General features: G+C 38.0%; 1 protein-coding gene across 1 annotated transcript in view; it reads right to left on the reverse strand.

The window, feature by feature from the left end:
- LOC126195243 (microtubule-actin cross-linking factor 1) overlaps positions 1 to 22,225 on the reverse strand; it is a 503,782-nt gene that overhangs the window by 20,699 nt on the left and 460,858 nt on the right. The window contains exons 91-92 of the mRNA XM_049933770.1: positions 13,351 to 13,505; positions 1,895 to 2,057 (exon numbers count right to left, since the gene is read on the reverse strand). Coding sequence (XP_049789727.1) covers positions 1,895 to 2,057; positions 13,351 to 13,505 — 318 coding nt within the window. The remainder of the gene's footprint in view (positions 1 to 1,894; positions 2,058 to 13,350; positions 13,506 to 22,225) is intronic.

Genomic DNA, 22,225 nt, shown 5'->3' on the forward strand with positions numbered 1-22,225 from the left:
TTAAAAACCTAATGCTGCATTTCTGTACATGCAATACCACAAGTAAAATGTAAAGCCCCAGCATTAATGGGACTTGGAAGAACGAAGAAGAAGATGAAATTGTTCTTCCTGCTATTTTGTCATAAACTGACATTTCTGAGAATGGCACTGTCTGTAAAATACAAGTTGATTCTCGCAAAGAAGAAAACAATGAACAGCCACTGTTATTAATGCTATTTATTTACAGTTACCATCACCAGTTGCAAACCAACAGGTTCATCTTCAGGTTGCTATTCACATTTATGTTATATTGTTGTCATTTACATTAGATGTTGGAGAAAATGGTCAACAACTAATGTAATATAAACTGGCTATTTGTGTAAATCTATAGTGTTAGTAACTGTGTCCTTGCAAGAAACAATTTATAAAAACTTTCTTACTGGCACTTATATTAAGTTTCCTGGCATGGCACATGGTATGTTCTTAATAAAGTACTTATATTCTAATTTGTATCATTCTTCTACATCTACATCTACATCTACATCCATACTTCGCAAGCCACCTGACGGTGTGTGGTGGAGGGTACCCTGAGTACCTCTATCGGTTCTCCCTTCTATTCCGGTCTCGTATTGTTCGTGGAAAGAAATATTGTCGGTATGCTTCTGTGTGGGCTCTAATCTCTCTGATTTTATCCTCATGGTCTCTTTGCGAGATATACATAGGAGGGAGCAATATACTGCTTGACTCATCGGTGAAGGTATGTTCTCGAAACTTCAACAAAAGCCCGTACCGAGCTACTGAGCGTCTCTCCTCCAGAGTCTTCCACTGGAGTTAATCTATCATCTCCATAACGCTTTCGTGATTATTAAATGATTCTGTAACGAAGCGCGCTGCTCTCCGTTGGATCTTCTCTATCTCTTCTATCAATCCTATCTGGTACGGATCCCACACTGTTGAGCAGTATTCAAGCAGTGGGCGAACAAGCGTACTGTAACCTACTTCCTTTGTTTTCGGATTGCATTTCCTTAGGATTCTTCCAATGAATCTCAGTCTGGCATCCGCTTTACCGACGATCAACTTTATATGATCATTCCATTTTAAATCACTCCTAATGCGTACTCCCAGATAATTTATGGAATTAACTGCTTCCAGTTGCTGACCTGCTATTTTGTAGTTAAATGATAAGGGAACTATCTTTCTATGAATTCACTGCACATTACACTTGTCTACATTGAGACTCAATTGCCACTCCCTGCTCCATGCGTCTATTCGCTGCAGATCCTCCTGCATTTCAGTACAATTTTCCATTGTTACAACCTCTCGATACACCACAGCATCATCTGCAAAAAGCCTCAGTGAACTTTCGATGTCATCCACAAGGTCATTTATGTATATTGTGAATAGCAACGGTCCTATGACACTCCCCTGTGGCACACCTGAAATCACTCTTACTTCGGAAGACTTCTCTCCATTGAGAGATGTGATATGATGTGATGATGATGTGATATTACAATATCTTCTCAGTTGTTCAGATACAAATTAGTTATGTAGAAACAGAGATACATCATTATTTCATTTTCCTGACAAATGTTAGATGTGGCACTTAGAAAGTTTTCCATTTCTACTCTTCAATTATTGATCATTATTCCTAAGTATTGAGATTTTCCTCAACAATAAACAAAACTTTCAGGATCATCACAATATTTAATGATTATTTATTTAATGATATATATTTATTACAAAAAACAAAAGTCAATAAAAACTAGGTACATATCAATAAACTTTTGAGATTACTACTACTAAGTTTAAGGAAAAGAATTGCGAACATCAACTTTTTTCTTCAGTATTTCACCTTCCTACACTCTAGCACTTCAGGCGTACGCAAATATTCTTCACAGGACTGTTTTTATGATACCTGGTGTCAAGCTGGATCTAGGAGGAGCAGACCCCTTCCGCAAAGGCCTTGGCAGAGTGCTTTCATTGTCACTCAGAGAGTCAGGTGTCCGCGCACCACCAGAAAATGACGAGCGTCCTGATGGTCGACCCATAGGTACACTGCGGGCACTTCTCTCTCGCACCTAATTTTTTAGTATCAAAGAAATAACTGAGTTATGGACTAACCTTCATGCATGATAGTATAAACACATATACACAAAATAAAATATATAAATAAATAAAATTGAGATGCTCCCAAGATGTGCAATGGTGTGTTAGGACTAGATTAGTTATTTTTGATACTTTTAACTATCTTTTCACTGCCAGATTAATAGAGGTGGAAACAAAATTTTACAAGATCTAAGAAATTAAATGACTGGCTGACTGGTTGACTCATCAGGCTGGCAATACAGGAATCTAGCCCACGACTCTTTTGGCACCAAATATAATGTATTGCTACTGTGGAAACTTACTAACAGCATGCTCTTTTTAATGGTTTGCATGTGAACGTGAACTTCAGTATTTCATCATTCCACCTTCCAGCTTTGGGAATTGTATTAGCTGCCATTTGAAGTCAGGCCTAAAGCCTAATTTCATTTCTATGCTTGTTCTTTCAGTTATGTTAAGGGTAATCTTCAATTTTTCCAAACAAAAATAGCGATTTTTAAAAAAGGCTATAGAAACGATGTAACTGGAGTGAATGGTGACACAGTACGTTCTCATTATCAATGTGTGTTTATAGACTGCATACATTATGACTGCCAGCAAGCCTCTCACAACTATGTTCTGTCCAAAGCTAACTCCTACAAAAAGGTATGGCGAACACTTCTACCATGCTTAATCTGCCACAAAGCAGAAGTCTCTTTATTTGAGTTACATCACAACATAATCTTTTCCTCTATTTCTTCAACTGTTCTATATATTTCACTCATAAGACATGAAGTGGCTGAAGTCATACACATACAACCATTAACAAATGCTCACTCAAGTAACTGATTGTGATTTAACAGAAGTAAAACTTTGGATAATATTAAGGTGCATTTGGTCTAACCACATAAAAATCATTGAGCCCAAAAAATGAAATATCATATGAGTGTAAAATATGGGTATTTTATAAATGCTTGTCCACATCAACACCACTGCACATCCTCAAAACAGTGTTTTTAATGTGAAAATATTTAACATGAAACAAAAAAGGAACAGTAATATAAACACAGTTTTTTCATTACATTAAAATACATGTTTGTTATTGCAACAGACACATGTAGGGAGAGAATAATATGTTTGTCTAAGAAAACTACCATATAATTTGCTATTTAAAAAAATGCAGAAGGAATAGGGTGAGAGGTGGATGGTGAGGAATGACACCAACTATAACACTTCCTTTTATTAAACTTGTCATTCATAGATAATCTTTTCCTGATTTAACCAATACTACAACTTCACAGTAAAAATTACAATGAGACATAACAACTGCGCAGTATTATCCTTTAGGAGGCAAAATTCAAGAATAGAGTGTAATAATCAAGCTTTTTAGAACTAAATAGTTTCCCTCTTCAGAAAGGACAAAGGAATGCCTAGTATAATAGGCACTTCTGAACTCCCTTGCAATCTGTTGCCACAGTTCTATCAGTATTTCTGGGAGGTAGAAGAAAAATTTGCTCTCAAGAAGTGGGATTTATATTTATGTAGTCAGCTAGGACAGTGTACTATTTTCTACTTTAAGAATTCCTGTAGACACTAATAGCAATTTTGCCTCCTGAAGGTAAGTACTGGCCACACATTCTCTCTCATTACAATTTTGCAAGTTTTCTTGACTGAATTGTTGAGGAGGTGGGGAATGGGGGTGAGAACTGTGGCTCATCAGACAGGGAATTTTATGTATGAACTCAAGCACATTTTACAATGCATCAGCCTGTAAATATATTATGCTAACCTGAAGAATGAATCTCTCATCAGCCAGTTCATAATAAATCTTACTGTCCTTTTCCAATCAAGGAACGCTTTATACTATTTTACATAATTAAAGATCATTTCATCCTCTTAAAACACTGATGTGAACACCCAACTTGACTGAAGAGATTTTCAAGTCATCTGGTAAGTTGAAAATTTGGTCCCCAATTGCCACAGGATTTAAACAAATACAATAAAGAGCATACAGTTGCAGTCATGATTTTATTACATTCAAATCTGACATTTGTTTCATTATTATATGTGCAACTTTCTACTTATTCTTGGTATTCATCTTACTTTTTCAATTCTTGTTTCTCTTATTTGAAGTTACTGTACTTCTTATACATCTTAGATTCTTCTGCCAGTATTCCAGACACATACTGCACTGTTAATTTTTCACTTAAATGTTGTGAGGGCCTGAAGATGCAAAACATCTGCCATCTCTTAATATTTTTCAGTGTCCGTCATCAGTGTTACACACTGAGTTGACAAAGTCATGGGATACCTCCTAGTACTGTGTCAGACCACCTTTTGCCAATCGTAGTGCAGCAACTCTGACTCAACAAGTTGTTGGAAGTCCCCTGCAGAAATATTGAACCATGCTGCCTCTTATGGCCATACCTAATCCCAAAAGTGTTGCTGGTGCAGGATTTTGTGTGCAAACTGACCTGCCGATTGTGTCTCATATGTTTGATGGGATTCACGTTGGGTGATATAGGTGCCCAAATCATTCGCTCGAATTTCCCAGGATATTCTTCCAACCAATCAAACAACTGTGGCCTGGTCACATTGTGCCTCATCATCCATGAAAATTTCGTCTTTTTTTGGGAACATGAAGTTCATGAATGCCTGCAAATGGTCAATGATTGTTACAATTGGACCAGCAGACCCAGTCCATTCCACATAAACACAGCCCACGCCATTAAGGAGCCACCATCAGCTTGGTCTGTGTCTTGTCGACAACATGGGTCCATGGCTTATGGGGTTTACACCATGCCTGAACCCTACCATCAGCTCTTACCAACTCAAATTGGGACCTATATGACCAGGCCACAGCTTTACAGTCATCTAGGATCCAACTGATATGGTCACGAGCCCAGGAGAATCACTGCAGGCGATGTCGTGCTGTTAGCAAAGGCACACTCATGTCCGTCGTCTGATGCCATAGCCCATTAAACTAAATTTCACCACACATTTCTAACAGATACGTTCATCATATGACCCACATTGATTTCTGTGGTCATTTCACGTATTGTTACTTGTCTGTGCAAATGCTGCTGCTCTTGGTCATTAAGTGAAGGCCATCAGCCACTGCGTTGTCTGTGGTGAGGCGTAATGCTTGAAATTTGAAATGTGGTATTCTTGGCACTCTCCTGCCATTATGGATCACAAAATACTGAATTCCCTAACGATATCTGAAATTGTATCCCATGCATCTGGCTCCAACTACCATTCCATGTTCAGAGTCTGTTAATCCCCATCGTGTGGCCATAATCACCTCGGAAACCTTTCCACATGAATAACTTGAGTACAAATGATAGCTCCACCAATGCACTGTCCTTTTATACCTTGCATACACTACTGCCACCTGTATATGTGCATAACACTATCTCACGACTTATCACCTAAGTGTATTGATCATCCCCCCCGGCCCCGCCCCTCTAAGCAACAAAAGCTCAAATGTTAAATAGACAAAAACTTTGCATTTCTTTCTAATTAGCCAATTGCCCAGAGCACCAAACAAACAACAATTCTTGACAAAAGTGTTGGAAAATGTATAAAAAAATCTCCCATAATGAATGTGTAATTATGGATGATAATGGCATAGTTTATGAATGATATGATATACGATGTATGAACATGGTCACGGGTCTGAGAACATCACATTAAAACTTCCACAAACAATTTCAAAGTAAATATGCACAGCTGAAACAAGGGGTCTCGCAGGTTAAATTATTACATCTCGACAAAAAATTATTGAATGTCGTAGTTATTCTCTTGAGCTTCCTTTTCCCTTTCTTGTCATCCTTAAAATGCTCTTCCTAATTCTTCTCCTTTTCTCCCTTAATCCAAGGACAAAGTTAAACAAAGAAAATAAAGTGAAATCAAAGGATAAATTATTTGCAACCGAGCAAAAGAAGAAACATAATATAATTAAACACACACCATGTAAATCAGGTAAAAGTCCTATATTAACAATTTCAATATTTATTTACTCCCTTTCACCTTATCACCTCACTTCCCAGTAGCTTACTGTGTCTCCTCTTCGTAGTACAAAATACTGCCACAACTGCGTCTTCCTGTTCTCAGTTGCCAATGTTTTGTCACTATTTTCATTCTGGACTGCATTTTATAAATTTTTATTACTATGACTGTTAACTTAATACACTTTTTCAAGTTCAGTTTTCCCTTTATCCGAAAAGAAGGAATTTGAAGCAGGAACAAATGAAGTCATGCTCAACTACTTTGTTTTGAGAATTTCTGCAATTTCGTCTTTCTCCATAGGAATACAAATCAATATTATTTAGGGTGTTTTTCTCTTAATACACCACTTCTTGTTTAACAACAATAAGCTTCATTTTCAGAACAGTGTACCATGCAGTTTCAGTGAATCAGTACTCAATTATGACAATACAGACATGTGAGGAACTTATTAAGAAAATGACATTCTATGTAACATGGTTAAATAAGAAATGATATGTAAATCACCTCGTGTTCTTATTAAAGTGATTAATATTAAAACTACAGCAATGCAATAATTTAAGGAAGTAATATTTCATCCAATTTTCTTGAAATTCAGTAACACTGACTTATTCATTTCTTAATTAAATGTAACACACATAAATGTAGTGTTATATTCTACAAGGCAACTCACCAGCACCACTTGTGATAACATTTGCCGGGCATCCACTCGGTTGAATTCCACAACTGAGCAAAAATGATTGAAATTGTTGCCATATGAAAACAGTTATGATTTGAAAGACATGTAATGAAACAACTGTACTTACCATTTGCCACTCTAAATTTAAAACTAAGAGCAACTAACTTCCTCTAAACATAATTGATCATATTTAATGATGTATCTATAATGAAAACGGGTGTCCTGTCAATCCCATAAAAAGAAAAGTGCAACACATCTTTCCTTCTTTTAAAAGAAAAGAAATGAATGAAAAGAAGTAAATAAATCAAGGCAAACTAATGAGCAAAACATTTTTGGGGCAATAAACCAACACATTAAAAAAGTAACAAAAACTAACCAAAGAAAAGGAATTCAGTAATAATAAACCTTTTAATGGTGGAACAACGGGACACTATTTTTACTTAAATAAGTTGGGTTAATAACAAGAAATTGTCCTGTGTGACACTGGCATGTCCACTTATTAGTAGCAAGTATCTAACCAAGTTACAGCAACAAGCAATGGGAAAACTAGGAATTACAGTAATTTTCATTCCAAGTATGCAGATTGGGTGGAGGCTGATAGTAAGCTTCTGCCCTTGAGAACATGACATTTCTGGAAAGAATTCCTCCACGAACAAGTTATGTTTCCATTTTTGATAATTATTCTTATGCGTCTAACATTAGGGTAATGACGTTCATATAAAATCAATACCTTATTTACATTTTCCACTAATAAACCAACTACCCAAAATATCATGTCCACTGTCATGTGCTATGATCAGTATACAGGTTCAGAGAAGGAAATAAATATTTAACTGAAATATCCTGATGGTATATGTGGCTAGTTTCCACATATAGCCTAAGCAAAGAATAAAATCTGTGTGCACAAGGGAATCTTTATATGAGCATAAATAAAATGAGGAAAACCCTGACACAAGGAAATAAGTGAGATCTTTTGTGTATGCAATACAGACTGCCAACAGGATAACATCACAACAGCTCAGGTGACAATACTGTCAAGAAGCTTTTAAAGTCACTCAGTTTCAGCTACAGACTATGACACATGAAACACAAAGCAAACACTTGCACCAGCAGTATAATAAATGTAACTCTGAGCACAGCAGTTTAAATAAGTAGTCCATTATGAATAAGGGCATAAAAGTAAACTGAAACAGAAAGAACTCTATCCACACCCTTTGCTGTATTAAGGATGTCAGAAATGTGCTATATAAATGAGAAATACACAAAGCATGTACTATGACCATTATGTGGCCTGAAGATTAAGTGCTCAGCAATGGATATGCAGAAAAAGGAGATGGAATTAAATAAGCTACTGAACCCAGTTTCTTCCTCACAATTATAAAACACACACATGCATATGCACACAATTTCCTGGAGTGACAGGAATGGGAGAGAGGAAGAGAGAGAGAGAGAGAGAGAGAGAGAGAGAGAGAGAGAGAGAGAGAGAGCATAGCATCCAGGTGCATGAATACAATGGGAAGTCCACATGAAGTAGAGGTGGACAGCAAAACAGTTCAATGAAAGAAGGGGGCAAAAAACAGTACAGAAGGAAATAGGTGGTTCAGAAGGAAAAGAATATATGAAATTATACACAATACAGAAATTTTACAGCTATAAACTACCTCACTTAAATTCAATCTCAGCTAGTTCAGTACCCTCTGCTGTCATTACCCCATTTGCATTCGAAGTCCTTCCATCCCTATTTATTTCAACTTCTATTACATTTTACCCCCTTATCATCCTGACCCCATTTACATTTATTTATCGCTGTTTCTCAGCTTGATATTTTATCTATTCTCAGTCCCCCCGCCTCCTTGCGTTTTGAACTTGGTCATGTCTGCATTCTCTACAACTCTCATATTTGGTTCTCATCTTTTCACTGTCACACAAATTTTTGCCAATTTCCCGTGCCACACCCATCCAGGGTTCCAGCCCATCCCATGTAATTCAGCTGTGCTGTACTCACAGATGTATTTATGATTATTTCTGCTCGTTTGCAACAGTATGACAAGCACTGTATGTTCAATAGCTATTTCTCTTGTATTCCTATCCTTTGTTCAGAAGATCATTTCAACTTTCCACTCAGGTATATCTTGTGAACAATTAACGTCTTCAGCAGATCAAAATTAAATTAACTTCCACTATTATTTGAATAGTTTGTGGATATGGAGTAGACTAGGAGTGTGTTACAGTCCTCATTAGATACCCTACTGGAGAAATTTTCACTGAGAATATATCAGGGCTGAGTGTGCAGCAACATCAAATGCCTTACTGGTTCTATGTTATATACTTTAAACAAACAAAAATATTTGCTTTCATTTGAAATAATTATTTTAACATGTAGTAAAAAGAAATTGGGCTGCAAATAATGGGACCATAATGCCACCAATTAAAATCAGAAGTCTAAATAAGAGCACCAGTTCACCACGGGATGTTTATCTTTAGTTATAAACCAACATTAAAACTGATACAGGACTAACATTGCTGATTGCAGTTCAGCAAGATGAGAACTACAGCAGTACATTTATGATGAAGAGTTAGATACTGAATGCAAGCAAATGAATTATGTTATGAATGCTGAGAGCTGCATTCTTGCGACATTTGTCAAGTTGTCTGCTTAAGTGTCTATATCAGATACTACAGACAATGTCTCCAACTTCCTACCACAAAGTCATTTTAATTAGAACATAGAAATTAAAGAGAGTAACAAGACAGGAACAGTTTGCCTACTGTATAGTAGCAATGTCATAAATGGAAAAGAAACTGAATCATACAAATATTATCAGTCAAGAGAGAGTATCACCTACTAATGGCTGATAAATGGAGCTACATTAAAATAATACCTTCACATATTTAAAAGTAGAAAGCAGAATAATGGTTCAACAGCTTGCTGACAGCAAGCTCATTAAAGATGAAGCAAAAGCTCAGATGGGGAAGGAAACCAATCAGGTCCTTTCAAAGGAACCACCCTGGCATTAATTTTAAGCGATTTAGAGCAATCACAGACAGGGACTCTAATATTCTAAATTTCGATACTGTACTTCAGGAAATTTGTCCTATACCCAATGGTTTAATTGAACATCAGGTAGAAGGAAGTGCAATATATATTTGCACTCCATTGCAACTGGAAATAATAAATGAAATACGATATTCACCATCTTATTTATGTGCATATCTACCACTCAATGCTTCATTTATCTGGTGGGTGATTGGTTGTCTTCTCAGCTAAACCATCTCCTTTCCTCTTACCCTAAAAACACGTACAGATAGGTTAATATACTGCTAGCCATTATACCTACAACACCAAGTTGGATACCAACTAACTGTGATATTATTCCACCTTGGCCTCCCACGGTCATTATCAGAAAGGCATGGTGTCATTATGGTAACAAAAACCATTTTTTCGACCATCAGGTACACTGCAGAAGTTTGAATTGCTTCTTGCTCAAGCTGTCTGGTCATTACAACAGCAGAGCACATTCTGATCAGCTTTGAGTGTGCAGACAAACACATGATCCAACCAAAACGCCCTGAATCCCAGGTGTAATAATATTGTGTTCGACTAATGGCAAGTAACAAAATTTTACATTATTGTGCTTATACAGATTACTAGGAAGAACACTTCATTAAATGTACAGGTGATTTGGGAGTGAACAGGGTGCAAAATTTAGTATGCAGAGCCACCACCACTGATTGCTTCAACCTGGCTGGGCATTGAATTGAAATGAGCTCGGATGACAATATGGGTACGTTATATCATGCAGCTTCAACTGTGTGCCAGAATTCATTGACTGTAGCCGTCAGTGAGTGGTGGTATGCCAGTCTCTTGGCCACCCATGTACGGATGTTTCCAATGGGTGATAGATCTGTAAAAATGCCGCGGCAACAGACTGTTGTCCTCCAAAAATTGCTATACTGTCCATGTGAATACTTGTCCTGCTGCAAACAAGCTAATGTTTTGGTTCAAGATACAGCCAAGTGAGCAACATGTCTGTCCTCTCAGGACATAAGACACTGCCATTCAAACCCGATGACTCACATCTGCACTACAGTTGTAATGTGGAACAATAAACTGCCATGTCATTTGGACATAGTCCTGCAACCGTCAAATTCTCGCATACACTGGCAGATGTTTCTTCTTCTTGAATGAGGCATAACACAATATTCTCACAACCTACATTCAAATGTGATTTCTATATGAGAAACCAATGTGTATTCTTGTCTGGCATACAAAATATAAATGGCGTTTTTACTCATACCTGCTTTTGGTGGTTGTGAATATCCAAGTATGTTATACTTTGATGCCAATTTCATGTTTGTTGCTTGCCGTCTGCATGTTGCAATTTGAATGGCCAGCAGTGTGACTGAGAGAACAATGTCTTTCTTTATTTCACACATAGAGAAACTACTGAGGTTATTTCCTGACTGATTGCTAGATCATCAAATTTTCTTTATTTCACACATAGAGAAACTACTGAGGTTATTTCCTGACCGACTGCTAGATCATCAAATTTAACATCAATTTATAGTATTGTCTTTCTTTGGTAAAAATATCATTTTGCAGTTTGAGTACCAACAGTGAGAAATCCATTTTTAAAGTTGTAATGTCATTTTGAAGAAACCAGAGCACTTTTGTGCATGTGGTCAGGACATTTCTCTCCTGCAAGTAGTAAAGGTTGCCATAAAGCAGATGGACCTGTACTATATTAAAAAACCTACAAGATAAAAGTCACTCACTAAGTTGAATCTACAGACTAATAGTCACAGATAGGCCAGGTAATGATGAACCACACAACTGGCACTACACCATGCAGCTAATGAAATGATATTAAAGGGGAATTTATTTGGAAACAATTCAGAACAAAAACAATTAAGTTAAAAAATAAACAGAAAGCAAAAACTTGAGCTTCACTGTAATTTTTCCTGAATGGCTATCTTTTTTTTGTGGTTATTTTAAGAAGTCACACTTCTATATGTAAGATACTGCAGTTTTTCCAGTTCCAGTCATACCACACTGTGGTGCAAGTGTGTAACAAAAAGCCAAACTGCCCGCACTACAAAACAAAGCGCCAACTCTGCCAGCCAGCCACACGCCTTTCTATTTACCCAGTGGTAGTGAGGGCCGGAAGAAGAGCCCACAGCCAGGGGATACGCACAAGGCAGATCTTCTTTCTGGCGAAGGCTCTCAAAGATGGGCATCAGCTGACTCATATATTCCTCGGCTGTAAGAAGCATGTCGAAAAAGTTCTACAGTTGATAGCATACAAATTTTCTTATTCTCTGCACCCTCAGGAGCGCCACCAACAAAAAATAATTCTTTACAATTAAACAAACTAAACATCCATGCAAAGAAAGACGAGAGGAAAAGCTGCCACTTTCATATCTTGTTATCTAACACCAAAATCAAATATTGAAGCAAATAATATAAGAACAAAAAGGGGAAGCATACTGACCCCACATAAACAACTGCATTGCAAAAAATTGCAATACTGATTTCAAATGTTATCCAATGTTCATGTGAGTTTCATTAATGCAACAGACTTCTACAGTCGCTGACAAATAACCAAACACTGCAACACAGATTACATTCATTTACCTTCTTGAGATGAAGTAAGTTTCTCAATTCCAACACTTTCTCAAATGTCAAATAGTGCCTTCCCAACCCAATTCTTAAAAAAAGACATTTTTTATCAGTTTCAGTGGTTTACAGAGAACCCCACTTGCTTCTCTTTGAGGGCCCAAAGTTTATGTCAATATCTGAAGGGATAAGTCCTTATCAAAACCCAAACCATGAGCAACCTCTTTTTTCACTTTTTACAACAGGCACGAGTATGGTGAGCTGTATAAAATATCCAGAAAATAGACATGCATGGTATTACATTACCTTTTGAACTGATGATACAAGCTGCCACATCCTTGTGCAAAAGCTGTACACAGGAAACCCACTCACCTTGTAAAGCACCCGCTTGTGGAGGTAACATTAACAGAGCCTGAAGAATTTTGACTGCTAATTGCTGTTTCTCCTCATTTGCACAGGGAATTTAGATTTATTATTATATGTGGACTCAGACATGTTTACTGGTGAATGTATGGAAGTCATAAATGTATGTAAATGCCAAACTGAATAAAATGAATAGCTGGCACAAGATAGCAAGAATCTATGTTTGAGTGTATGGTACTTTTCTAAACTATTTAATATATGGAAGCTTATGATATCAAAAGAGAAAGCATTAATGAAAGCATGGGAAGAACCTAAGAAATAAACAGTCAGTGTACTGTGATACAAATAACTCTATAACTGTGATTAACTAGTAAAAAGAAGAGTAAATGCACAGTGCACTACCACAAAATAAGAAAAATCCTTTCATTCCCTTTTACATACTCAACTCTCTCTCTCTCTCTCTCTCTCTCTCTCTCTCTCTCTCTCTAAAACACACACACACACACACACACACACACACACACACACACACACAAGTACTTTCAAGGAAAGAGATGTGTGAAAGAAAGATTCATGCAGTAAGAGCTTTGTTGCAGGCTGTGCTCAGGAGGGGATGCCCAACCTTGGTGATGGGGCCAGCCAAAGACTGCGACCTCTGCGGAGTTGATCCTGATCCTGATCCGGGGCTGGCCTTCGGCTTGAATGCTGTCATGCTCTGGGACACGCCTTCAGCCAGGATGAACTGCTCACGCAGCTCGATGTTCGTACGTCCCTTTGCTTAATGTCCGAACGAGGTGTGTTCCAATCGGACGGGACATAGGATGGGGTGTGCAGTTCCCCCACAAGCGGTGTCAGCAACAGTGTTTCATGTGCACGGGTCGGAAGTGGTAAGGGAAGGTCAAATCCAAAGCAGACGTGCACATGGGACCAGGCGAAGGCAGGGTGACGATGTGAAGAGAAAGGTAGACAGAAAACAAACAATAAGCAAATAAACAAAACAACAAAATACACTACAAACTAAATAAAAATGCTAGGTGAACAGCAGAAATACTGCAAACAATAAAACATTAGAAAAAGAACCAAAGCCAAACAGCATCTCTTTGCTAACAACCAAGAACTATGTTCTGTGACAGACAAGCCCAAGTGCAAGGTAATGGTGTGCTTGTTCAGTCTCTCACAATGAAATTATATCATGTGTCTAATTTACATTCTGGGGACTGCATAAAATCTGTCTCATAACAGATCAATGCAACTAAAGACATAAATGACAAAGTAAATGCAAACAAAAGCATCCTAAGTTTTGACTAACCAAAATAGGTGCACATGTGTGTACTGTACCACTACAGACCAAAATGCAACTGCACAGTGCTGGATTTCCCAATTAGTTGGAAACTCTTGTTCATAATGATGAGAATTAAAGTGCACTAAAAATGATGGACTACTATTACCAAAAAATTCTCACTCGTTACATCAATGACCCAAAAAACAGAGAATATCATCAAGTTTTGAGCTTTGATATCACTTAAAATAACTAATTCGCTACATACTAAATATATTAGGTCAAATAACCTATGAAATTTTATGTAATTTAAAATATTTTCTAGTTTGGGACATCAATTTTAATAGCTGAAAATGTATAATACTGAAACTGATACAACAGCACTTAACAGTTGCATCTGACTCAAAAGTATAAGATACTGAATAGCACACAAAATATTTACACAAAACCTAACTACTTTTTCATGCCAGTGGATGATGACACAACACACTAACAGAAAACACTGCACCGTAAAAATTATTTACTCCAGCAATCCCAAGCAAGAGATATAGTGCAAGTCTGAGATGGGGAGTGTAAAACTGAACTGAACAATGTATTAAGAAAATTACTTCACCAATAGAGTGTGCACAACATAACAAGACAAGAAGTCCACCACATACAGTAAGGTCAGCATAGTTGCACATGTACTATGATGATAGGTCAAGTACTGCAATATTTTCACATGTTGCTTCTTAAAACAAAAACCCATAAGCATGAGCATTCCAACAGCATTTCATTTCCTTCATTATTATATACACACAAACTAACTCCATTTGAGAACCACAGCATTTATGTGCACAGTATTAGTAAAAATTCTATTAAACCTTTTCTTCTAGGTTTTAAGAACTTTTTGGGCTTCTGTCAATACATCCAACATGTAAATAAGTTAGGTGCAGCATGTGTTGTAATGCCAGAGTACATGCATTCAGCAACAAAATTAATAAATTATTTAGTCTTCACATGAAGCTCCAACTACTGACGCTGTCATAACAGCATTTACAGCTTCTCTTTGTGCAAAATATTTATAGAAACACAATAAACAACAGTGCTGATAATCTTGATGAAAATACAAAAGCAAAGCAATAAAATTACCTCAATAATTCGAGGGATGTAAAAAAGAAAGGTAACTTAACTGATGGACAAAACTATTATTTCAAAAAATCTGCTACAGGGGCCACAGAAAGAATTATAGTTCTCACCTGAGCCTGTATAGCAGTATCAGGATCTGAATCCATGTCCTGGATCTGATCCAGAGACAATATCTGGTTCTGGACTTGGGGGATGCAAGTTGAACTCTAATGACCGAGTGCGAGGTGGGGTCCTGTTATGAACTGGTCTGTAGGAGGGGTTCCCTGAGAAGACTAAATTAATTTTCTGACATTCTACACATGTTCTCCATAGACGAAAGACTTTGTTCATCAACACAAGTACTAACATTTTCAAATTAAAACCAATATTGCTAACTACTTAGCAACATTTAAACATCTGCATGCACAAAAGACTTCTGGAATATTCTTCACTGTCTTCTTCATAAATATATTTAACTATGGTAGAACATGCCACAATCTTTGCACAGTGTCATTAATTTGGGGCAGATCTGAGGTAGACACTACAATTTAGAAACAACTGCAAGATGTGAATTTTCAAAACACTTCACAAGTGAAATGAAATGTCGATCAAGTATATTCATTTCACCATTAAGAATTCTACACTTTGTAGCATTTGGAGACGCACATACAGTGATCAATGTGAAGGAAATAGTTTTACCTAGTAGTAATTTCCTAGAATACACTGATATTCTCTGGGAATATTTTGTTACAAGTAAATGAAAATTTTATCGAGAGTGTCGGTAGTCTGAATACAACAGCAAATGTAGTAAAATTAAACTGAAGCTTAGTTCAATCTGTGCTTTTCCAATTTCAATGTTTTAAAGAAGTTATTTGAAAAGTAAAGCTTACTTGCAGTTGCAAATCATGTAGCAGTTTCACTAGAGAGTATTAATTTGTGAACAGCATCAAATGTGACCCAGACCCCTGCTTTTTGTATTGCTACTGATTTCTTAAAACTGGTAGTGCCCCAGCTGTGGCAATGAAAAACAGAAACGTGAGGAATACGATTTGGAATCAAGAAATTACAGTTCTAACCAACATTTAACAGGACATTAAGATAACCAATGGAATATTTTTTATGAAAAATGTTAATATTCATGTGACTCCGATTTCAAAATAGATGAGACACTTATATGGCTCAGCACTCAAGTGAATAAGTGGAGAAATATTTGGAAACAGGTGTCAAAATTAATAAGATCTGCTTCAACATCATCAATAATTACAAGATGAAGCATTCTTAATTATTCGAAAAAATCCTCTCAGAATAAGAAAATTGGGGTGTACACATTGTTTAAAACAGAATGATGAATGTGCCCTATGCACCAAGACATGAAATAACAATATTATTTGAAAACATTTACGAAATGAAGAGGTGCAAAATGGTCCAGTAACTGAAGAACTCATCAAACAAAATCATTCACTCCATAGAAAATAACGAAGGTAAGATTTGAATGCCCCATTGCAAGTTTTCCCTTTTGTTGGGATACAGATGCAAACATAACGGAGGGGTATCTGTTGACAGGCCAGACAAACTTGTGATTCCTGAAGAGGGGCAGCAGCCTTTTCAGTGGTGCAAGGGCAACAGTCCAGATGGTTGACTGAACTGGCTTTGTTACATCAACCAAAATGGCCTTGCTGTGCTGGTACTGCAAATGGCTGAAAACAAGGGGAAACTAAAGCTGTAATTTTTCCCAAGGGTATGCAGCTCTACTGTCTGGTTTAATGATGAAGGCATCCACTTCGGTAAAATATTCCGGAGGTAAAATAGTCTCCCATTTGGATCTCCAGGTGGAGACTACTCAGGAGGACGTCATTATCAGGAGAAGCAAAACTGTCATTTTACAGATCAGATTGTGGGATGTCAGATCCCTTAATCGGACAGGTAGGTCAGAAAATTTAAGAAGGAAATGGATATAGTGGGAATTAGTGAAGTTCGGAGGCAGAAAGAACAGGACCTCTGGTCCAGCGAATACAGGGTTATAAATACAAAATCAAACAGGGATATTGCACGAGTAAGCTCAATAATGAGTAAAAAAATAAAATCAAGTAGCAAAGATCGACACAAAGCCCATGCCCACCACAGTAGTACAAGTTTATATGCCATCTAGTTCCACAGATGAGAAGGAGACTGAGGAAATGTATGATGAGATAAAAGAAATTATTCAGATAGTCAAGGGAACTGAAAATTTAATAGTATGGGAGTCTGGAGTTCCATAGTAGGAAAAGGAAGAGAAGGAAAAGTAGTACATGAATGTGGACTGAGGGTAAGAAATAAAGAGGAAGCTACTTGGCAGAATTTTGCACAGAGCATAACTTAATCATAGTTAACACTTGGTTTAAGAATCATGAGAGAAGGCTGTATACGTGGAAGAGACCTGGAGACACTGGAAGGTTTCAGATTATTTATATAATTGTTAGACAGAGAGACATTCTGAGGCATCAAGGGATCACTAATTTAATACTGGAGGTGGGTAAAAATTGTAGAGAGAGACTAAGAGATGAATACAGTACGCAGATTCAGAGGGCTGTATATTGCAGTAATTACTCCGAGATGAAGAGGCTTGCTTGGGAGAGAGTAACACGGAGAGCTGCATGAAGCCAGTCTTTGGACTAAAGACAACAGCAAAAGCCATTGGCGAGTCTGAAATTACGACCTAATATGAGAGAGAAATGGAAATTTAGAGTGTTGGGAATCACAAAACACTTGAAAATGGGAGCAGAAGCTAGACATAACACAAAGAGGTTGTGATAAATGATGATGATGATCATATTTGGTTTGTGGGGCGCTCAGCGGCACAGGTATCAGCGCCCATACACCACACGAAGTTCCAATCTTTACACAGTCTATACTCACCACTTTTATGAATGATGATGAAATGATGGGGACGACACAAACACCCAGTCCCTGAGCGGAGATAATCCCTGACCCGGCTGGAAATCAAACCCAGGACCCCGTGATTCAGAGGCAGCAATGCTAGCCACTAGACCATAAGCTGCAGACGGGTTATGGTAAGCCTGAAGTAGTGAATTCCATATTATCCATGAAGTGTTGCTAACAATAGAAAAGGAAGTTGTGTTTTGTTCTTTCTATCGATCACCTGCCACAGAGTGGTAACAAACTTTTAAATGCTTCACAAAATTGTTTCTCATAGCTGGCAGTGTCGATTGTACTTGTGACCAACCGGAAGTGGCAAAACATACTTTAAATCATCACAACACATGAAATAGTGTTTAAATACAGTGCTGTGTTTGCTACTGCATTGCTATATTCTTTGGTTACAAAGATTATCGAACACACTGTTCATCCAAAGCCTTCCCGTTTCTGCTAAGTTATGATTAAACACACCAAGAGGCAAAGGAAAAGACAGCATGCAGTTCACAAATGTGAGGGAAAAATAACAAGAGAAACTAAAGGCACTGCCAAATGACGAAGATAACTATCAGACCAATAGAAATTAAAAGTAGATGAATCTATGCCATTGAAAGGAAAACTGACTGTCACTGAAATAGCCTACAGCACATAGCCCGAGGATTTGCATCTCTTGCCAGTTTCTCCCCTCAGTTTATACTACTGACTGAATCAGAACTAGTGGTTTCTCAGCAGAGACTTCAGACACCTTTTATACAGGAACCATGCCACTGCATTGGGCCTCGTCAGATACTGAACTCTCTGAGAAGTGGAAAGGAGTTGAGTCAGCCATTTTTGAATTGCTAAAACATAGCATCTGTTGTGCTAAACAAAGAACTGAAGGTCCTGACATGAGCCGTGTATTCCCCACCAAAGTTACTATATAATCATCATCACCATCCCTGCCAAGGCTGAAGTGGTAACTTTCATGAGAGGATTTTCATACTAGCAATTTCAGTAAGTTTATTTCTATATAACTCTAACAAAAGCACTGACACTCTTCAAGTCAATTTTTTTTCCTTCACTTCACAGTGAAATATGGCAACTGTTATGAAATAAATACAAGTAGTTCATCAATAACTGGAATTCACATCAACTAATCTATGACACCTCATTTGGAGATAATATATGTCTATGTTTAGTATCGCACGCTGAGACCTCAATCTCAGCTTCACAAAAGATATTCTCTCTTATATCTGAAGTAAGTGTGACTTTTGAAAACACAATAAGCTATATTTTTATCATCTTTTAAACTTTGCTTTTCCCTAATGAAATGGCCTTAATCACATAAAAGAACCAAAAAACATACAAATCAGACAGTAGGACTCTGATTCCCTACCACTGACACATTCTAACAAGTCCTGTTGGTATTCATGCAATAATATTTACTCAAAAATATAGAAGATATGTTGAGTGGCACACAGGAACAACAAAAAACTGCTATAAATTCAAGTTTTCAGACAAACCAAACACACACATTCACGCTATCACAATTGAGGCCTCAGACACCATAGGCAGTGGTCATGTTTGTATGAGTTGAGCTTGCATGAAAAAAAATTGATTTGTGTGTGTGGGGGGGGAGGGGGGGGTCTTCCCCTGACATTAGCTTAGAAGGCACAAAGAGAAGGCTTACCTAAATAAACCATGTTGTTGTTGTTGTTGTTGTTGTTGGCAACCTCAAATTATAGAATCTTCAATTTTAAGCTTCTAATTTCCTATACAGAACACATTTGCAACTTTTTCTGCTATTCTCGATGGAAAGTGAGGGTGTAAAGGTGGCATGGTCCAGCTATTTCATGTTGCCCAAGACAGAAGAGAAAAATACTTCAAGTAAAGCATTTGTAGAAATTAAGCCCAGCAGACAGCATATTATGTTCGTAACTCTGAGTTCAGAAGTGATAAATCAAAGCAGAAGTATTCAAGCTATCTTTTCTTTATAGTGCCTTTTTTTGTTAGTGTGAATCACTTATGAGCTTAAGAGCACTACGTGCATCAATTATTACAAAAGTATAAGTGGGATAAAAAGCGTACCAAACAAATACTATCAGCTGAGAGACTGGATCTTCAACATACACATTAACATGAAAATGGATTTCAGTAAAAAGTGCAACACTTTTTCCCCTCAGTCAGTCTCAGTTGAAAAAAATGCCGAATTTGTTGCGAGACATTGTGGAACATTCCCATTTCAGTACCTATAGTTTCATGAAGTTCCGAGAGATCATGACACTACAAGAACTTTCAAAATAGCATCTGTAAGAGAGGTGTATTCCGAGCAGAAAGGTTATAGAGTTTCGTTTGGCGGAAAGCCAGAACATTGCAGATATTCACAGGAGCTCGCAGAATGTTTACAAAGACCTGTCAGTGAGAAAGAAACGTGGCAAGTCTGGGTGAGGCATCTGTCATTGCAGCAAGGTTGTGCAGACCTCTCCGAATCTCCCACATGTCAGCTAGCCAGACGCATTAGTCACTTCTGCGATACTGGATGGTGCAGACACACTCATTCGAGGCGATTGACAGATCACAATCAAACACCTCGCTGCACAAATGGACTTCTCTGGTAGTGCTGACATACTCATCACCCAGTTGGGGTACTCAAAAGTGTGTGCTCACTTGGTTCCTCACTGCGGAACAGAAGACCATAAAGAGCAACAGAGGACCATCTGTGCAGAATTGATTGTATGTTAAAAGGCTGATCATGACAACATTTTGTTAAAAATTGTCACAGGCGACGAAAAATGGGTTCATCACTTTGAACCGAAAACATAACGGCAATCCATAGAGTGGTGCCACATGTACTCTCCTCTGGCGAAAAAGTTCACACACACACATCCTCAGCCAGTAAAGTCATGGCGACAGTCTTCTGGGTCTCTGAAGGGGTTATTTTGTTAGATGTTCCCCTGAAAGTGCAACGATCAGTTCTGAACTGTATTGTGCCACCCTCAGGAAATGGAAGAAACGACATCAGCATGTTCATCACAAAAAAAGAAAATGAAATTCTCTTTTTCCATGACAACAAAAGGCCTCAAACACGTAGGTACACCCGAGAAAAGCTCACAAAACTTCACTGGACTGTTCCTGCTCATCCACCCTACAGCCCAGATCTCACACCTTCAGACTTCCATCTGTTTGCCCCAAAGAAGGATGCACTCCATATGAAGCACAGTGTGGATGATGGGGTGACTACCGAAGCAACACGAGATTGGCTATAAAGTCTACCAGCAGAGTGGTACCATGCAGGTACACAGGCTTCCCTGCAAGATGGTGTAAGGATGTCACACTGAACAGATATTATGTTGAAAAATAGGGCTTTGTAGCCTCAAGAGTGGAGAATAATATGGTGTATTGGAACTCCAAATAAAACCAACCTGTTTTCAGAAAAAAAGTGTTGCGTTACTTATCGAATGCCCCCTAGTATCTTTTTTATTAAAGGTCTTATGAAAAGGATAGATTGCTACTCACCTTAAAGATGACCCACTGAGTTGCACACAGGAAGAACAAAAAGACTGTTACACAATGAGCTTTCAGCCAATGCCTTCTTCAGAAAAAAAAAAATACAAACACACATTCACAGAAGCAAGCATAAATGACCATTATCTCCGGCTGCTCTGACCAGAATGCAACTGTGATGCATCAAACAGAAGCAGTAATCTGTAATGTGGCACGGAAGGCGGAGGGATATCAGGGTACAGATGGGTGGGTGGGAGGAGAAGTCAGCAGTGCCTGGCAGAGTGTAGGTACGACAGGGGTGCCAGGCACAGTGTCGGGAGCCTGAGGGAAAGGAATTGGCAGGAGGGGGGGAGGGGGGGGGGAGGCGAGGAGCAGAGAAGGGGAAAAGACTGGTGGTTGGGTTGGCAGAGCGTAACACAGAATGAGGGTGCGAGAATTTGAACTGGGAGAGGTGACAGAACAGAGAGATGGTAACTGTTGCATGGAGGGTGTGTGGACTGTAGTTTACTGCAGGCTTAGGCCAGGATGATTTCAACATCAGACAATGTGTTATATGGGTAACTCCAATTGGCGCAGTTCAGAATAGCTGGTGATGAGGTCATACTTTGGCGGTGGCCATTCGTCCTTGTAGACAGCTGGTTTGTTGTCATAACAATATAAGAAGCTGGGCAATGACTGCAGCATAGTTGGTATATGACACAGCTGTTTCACACGC

The sequence above is a fragment of the Schistocerca nitens genome, chromosome 7, assembly GCF_023898315.1.
Source record: "Schistocerca nitens isolate TAMUIC-IGC-003100 chromosome 7, iqSchNite1.1, whole genome shotgun sequence".
NCBI lineage: Eukaryota > Metazoa > Arthropoda > Insecta > Orthoptera > Acrididae > Schistocerca > Schistocerca nitens.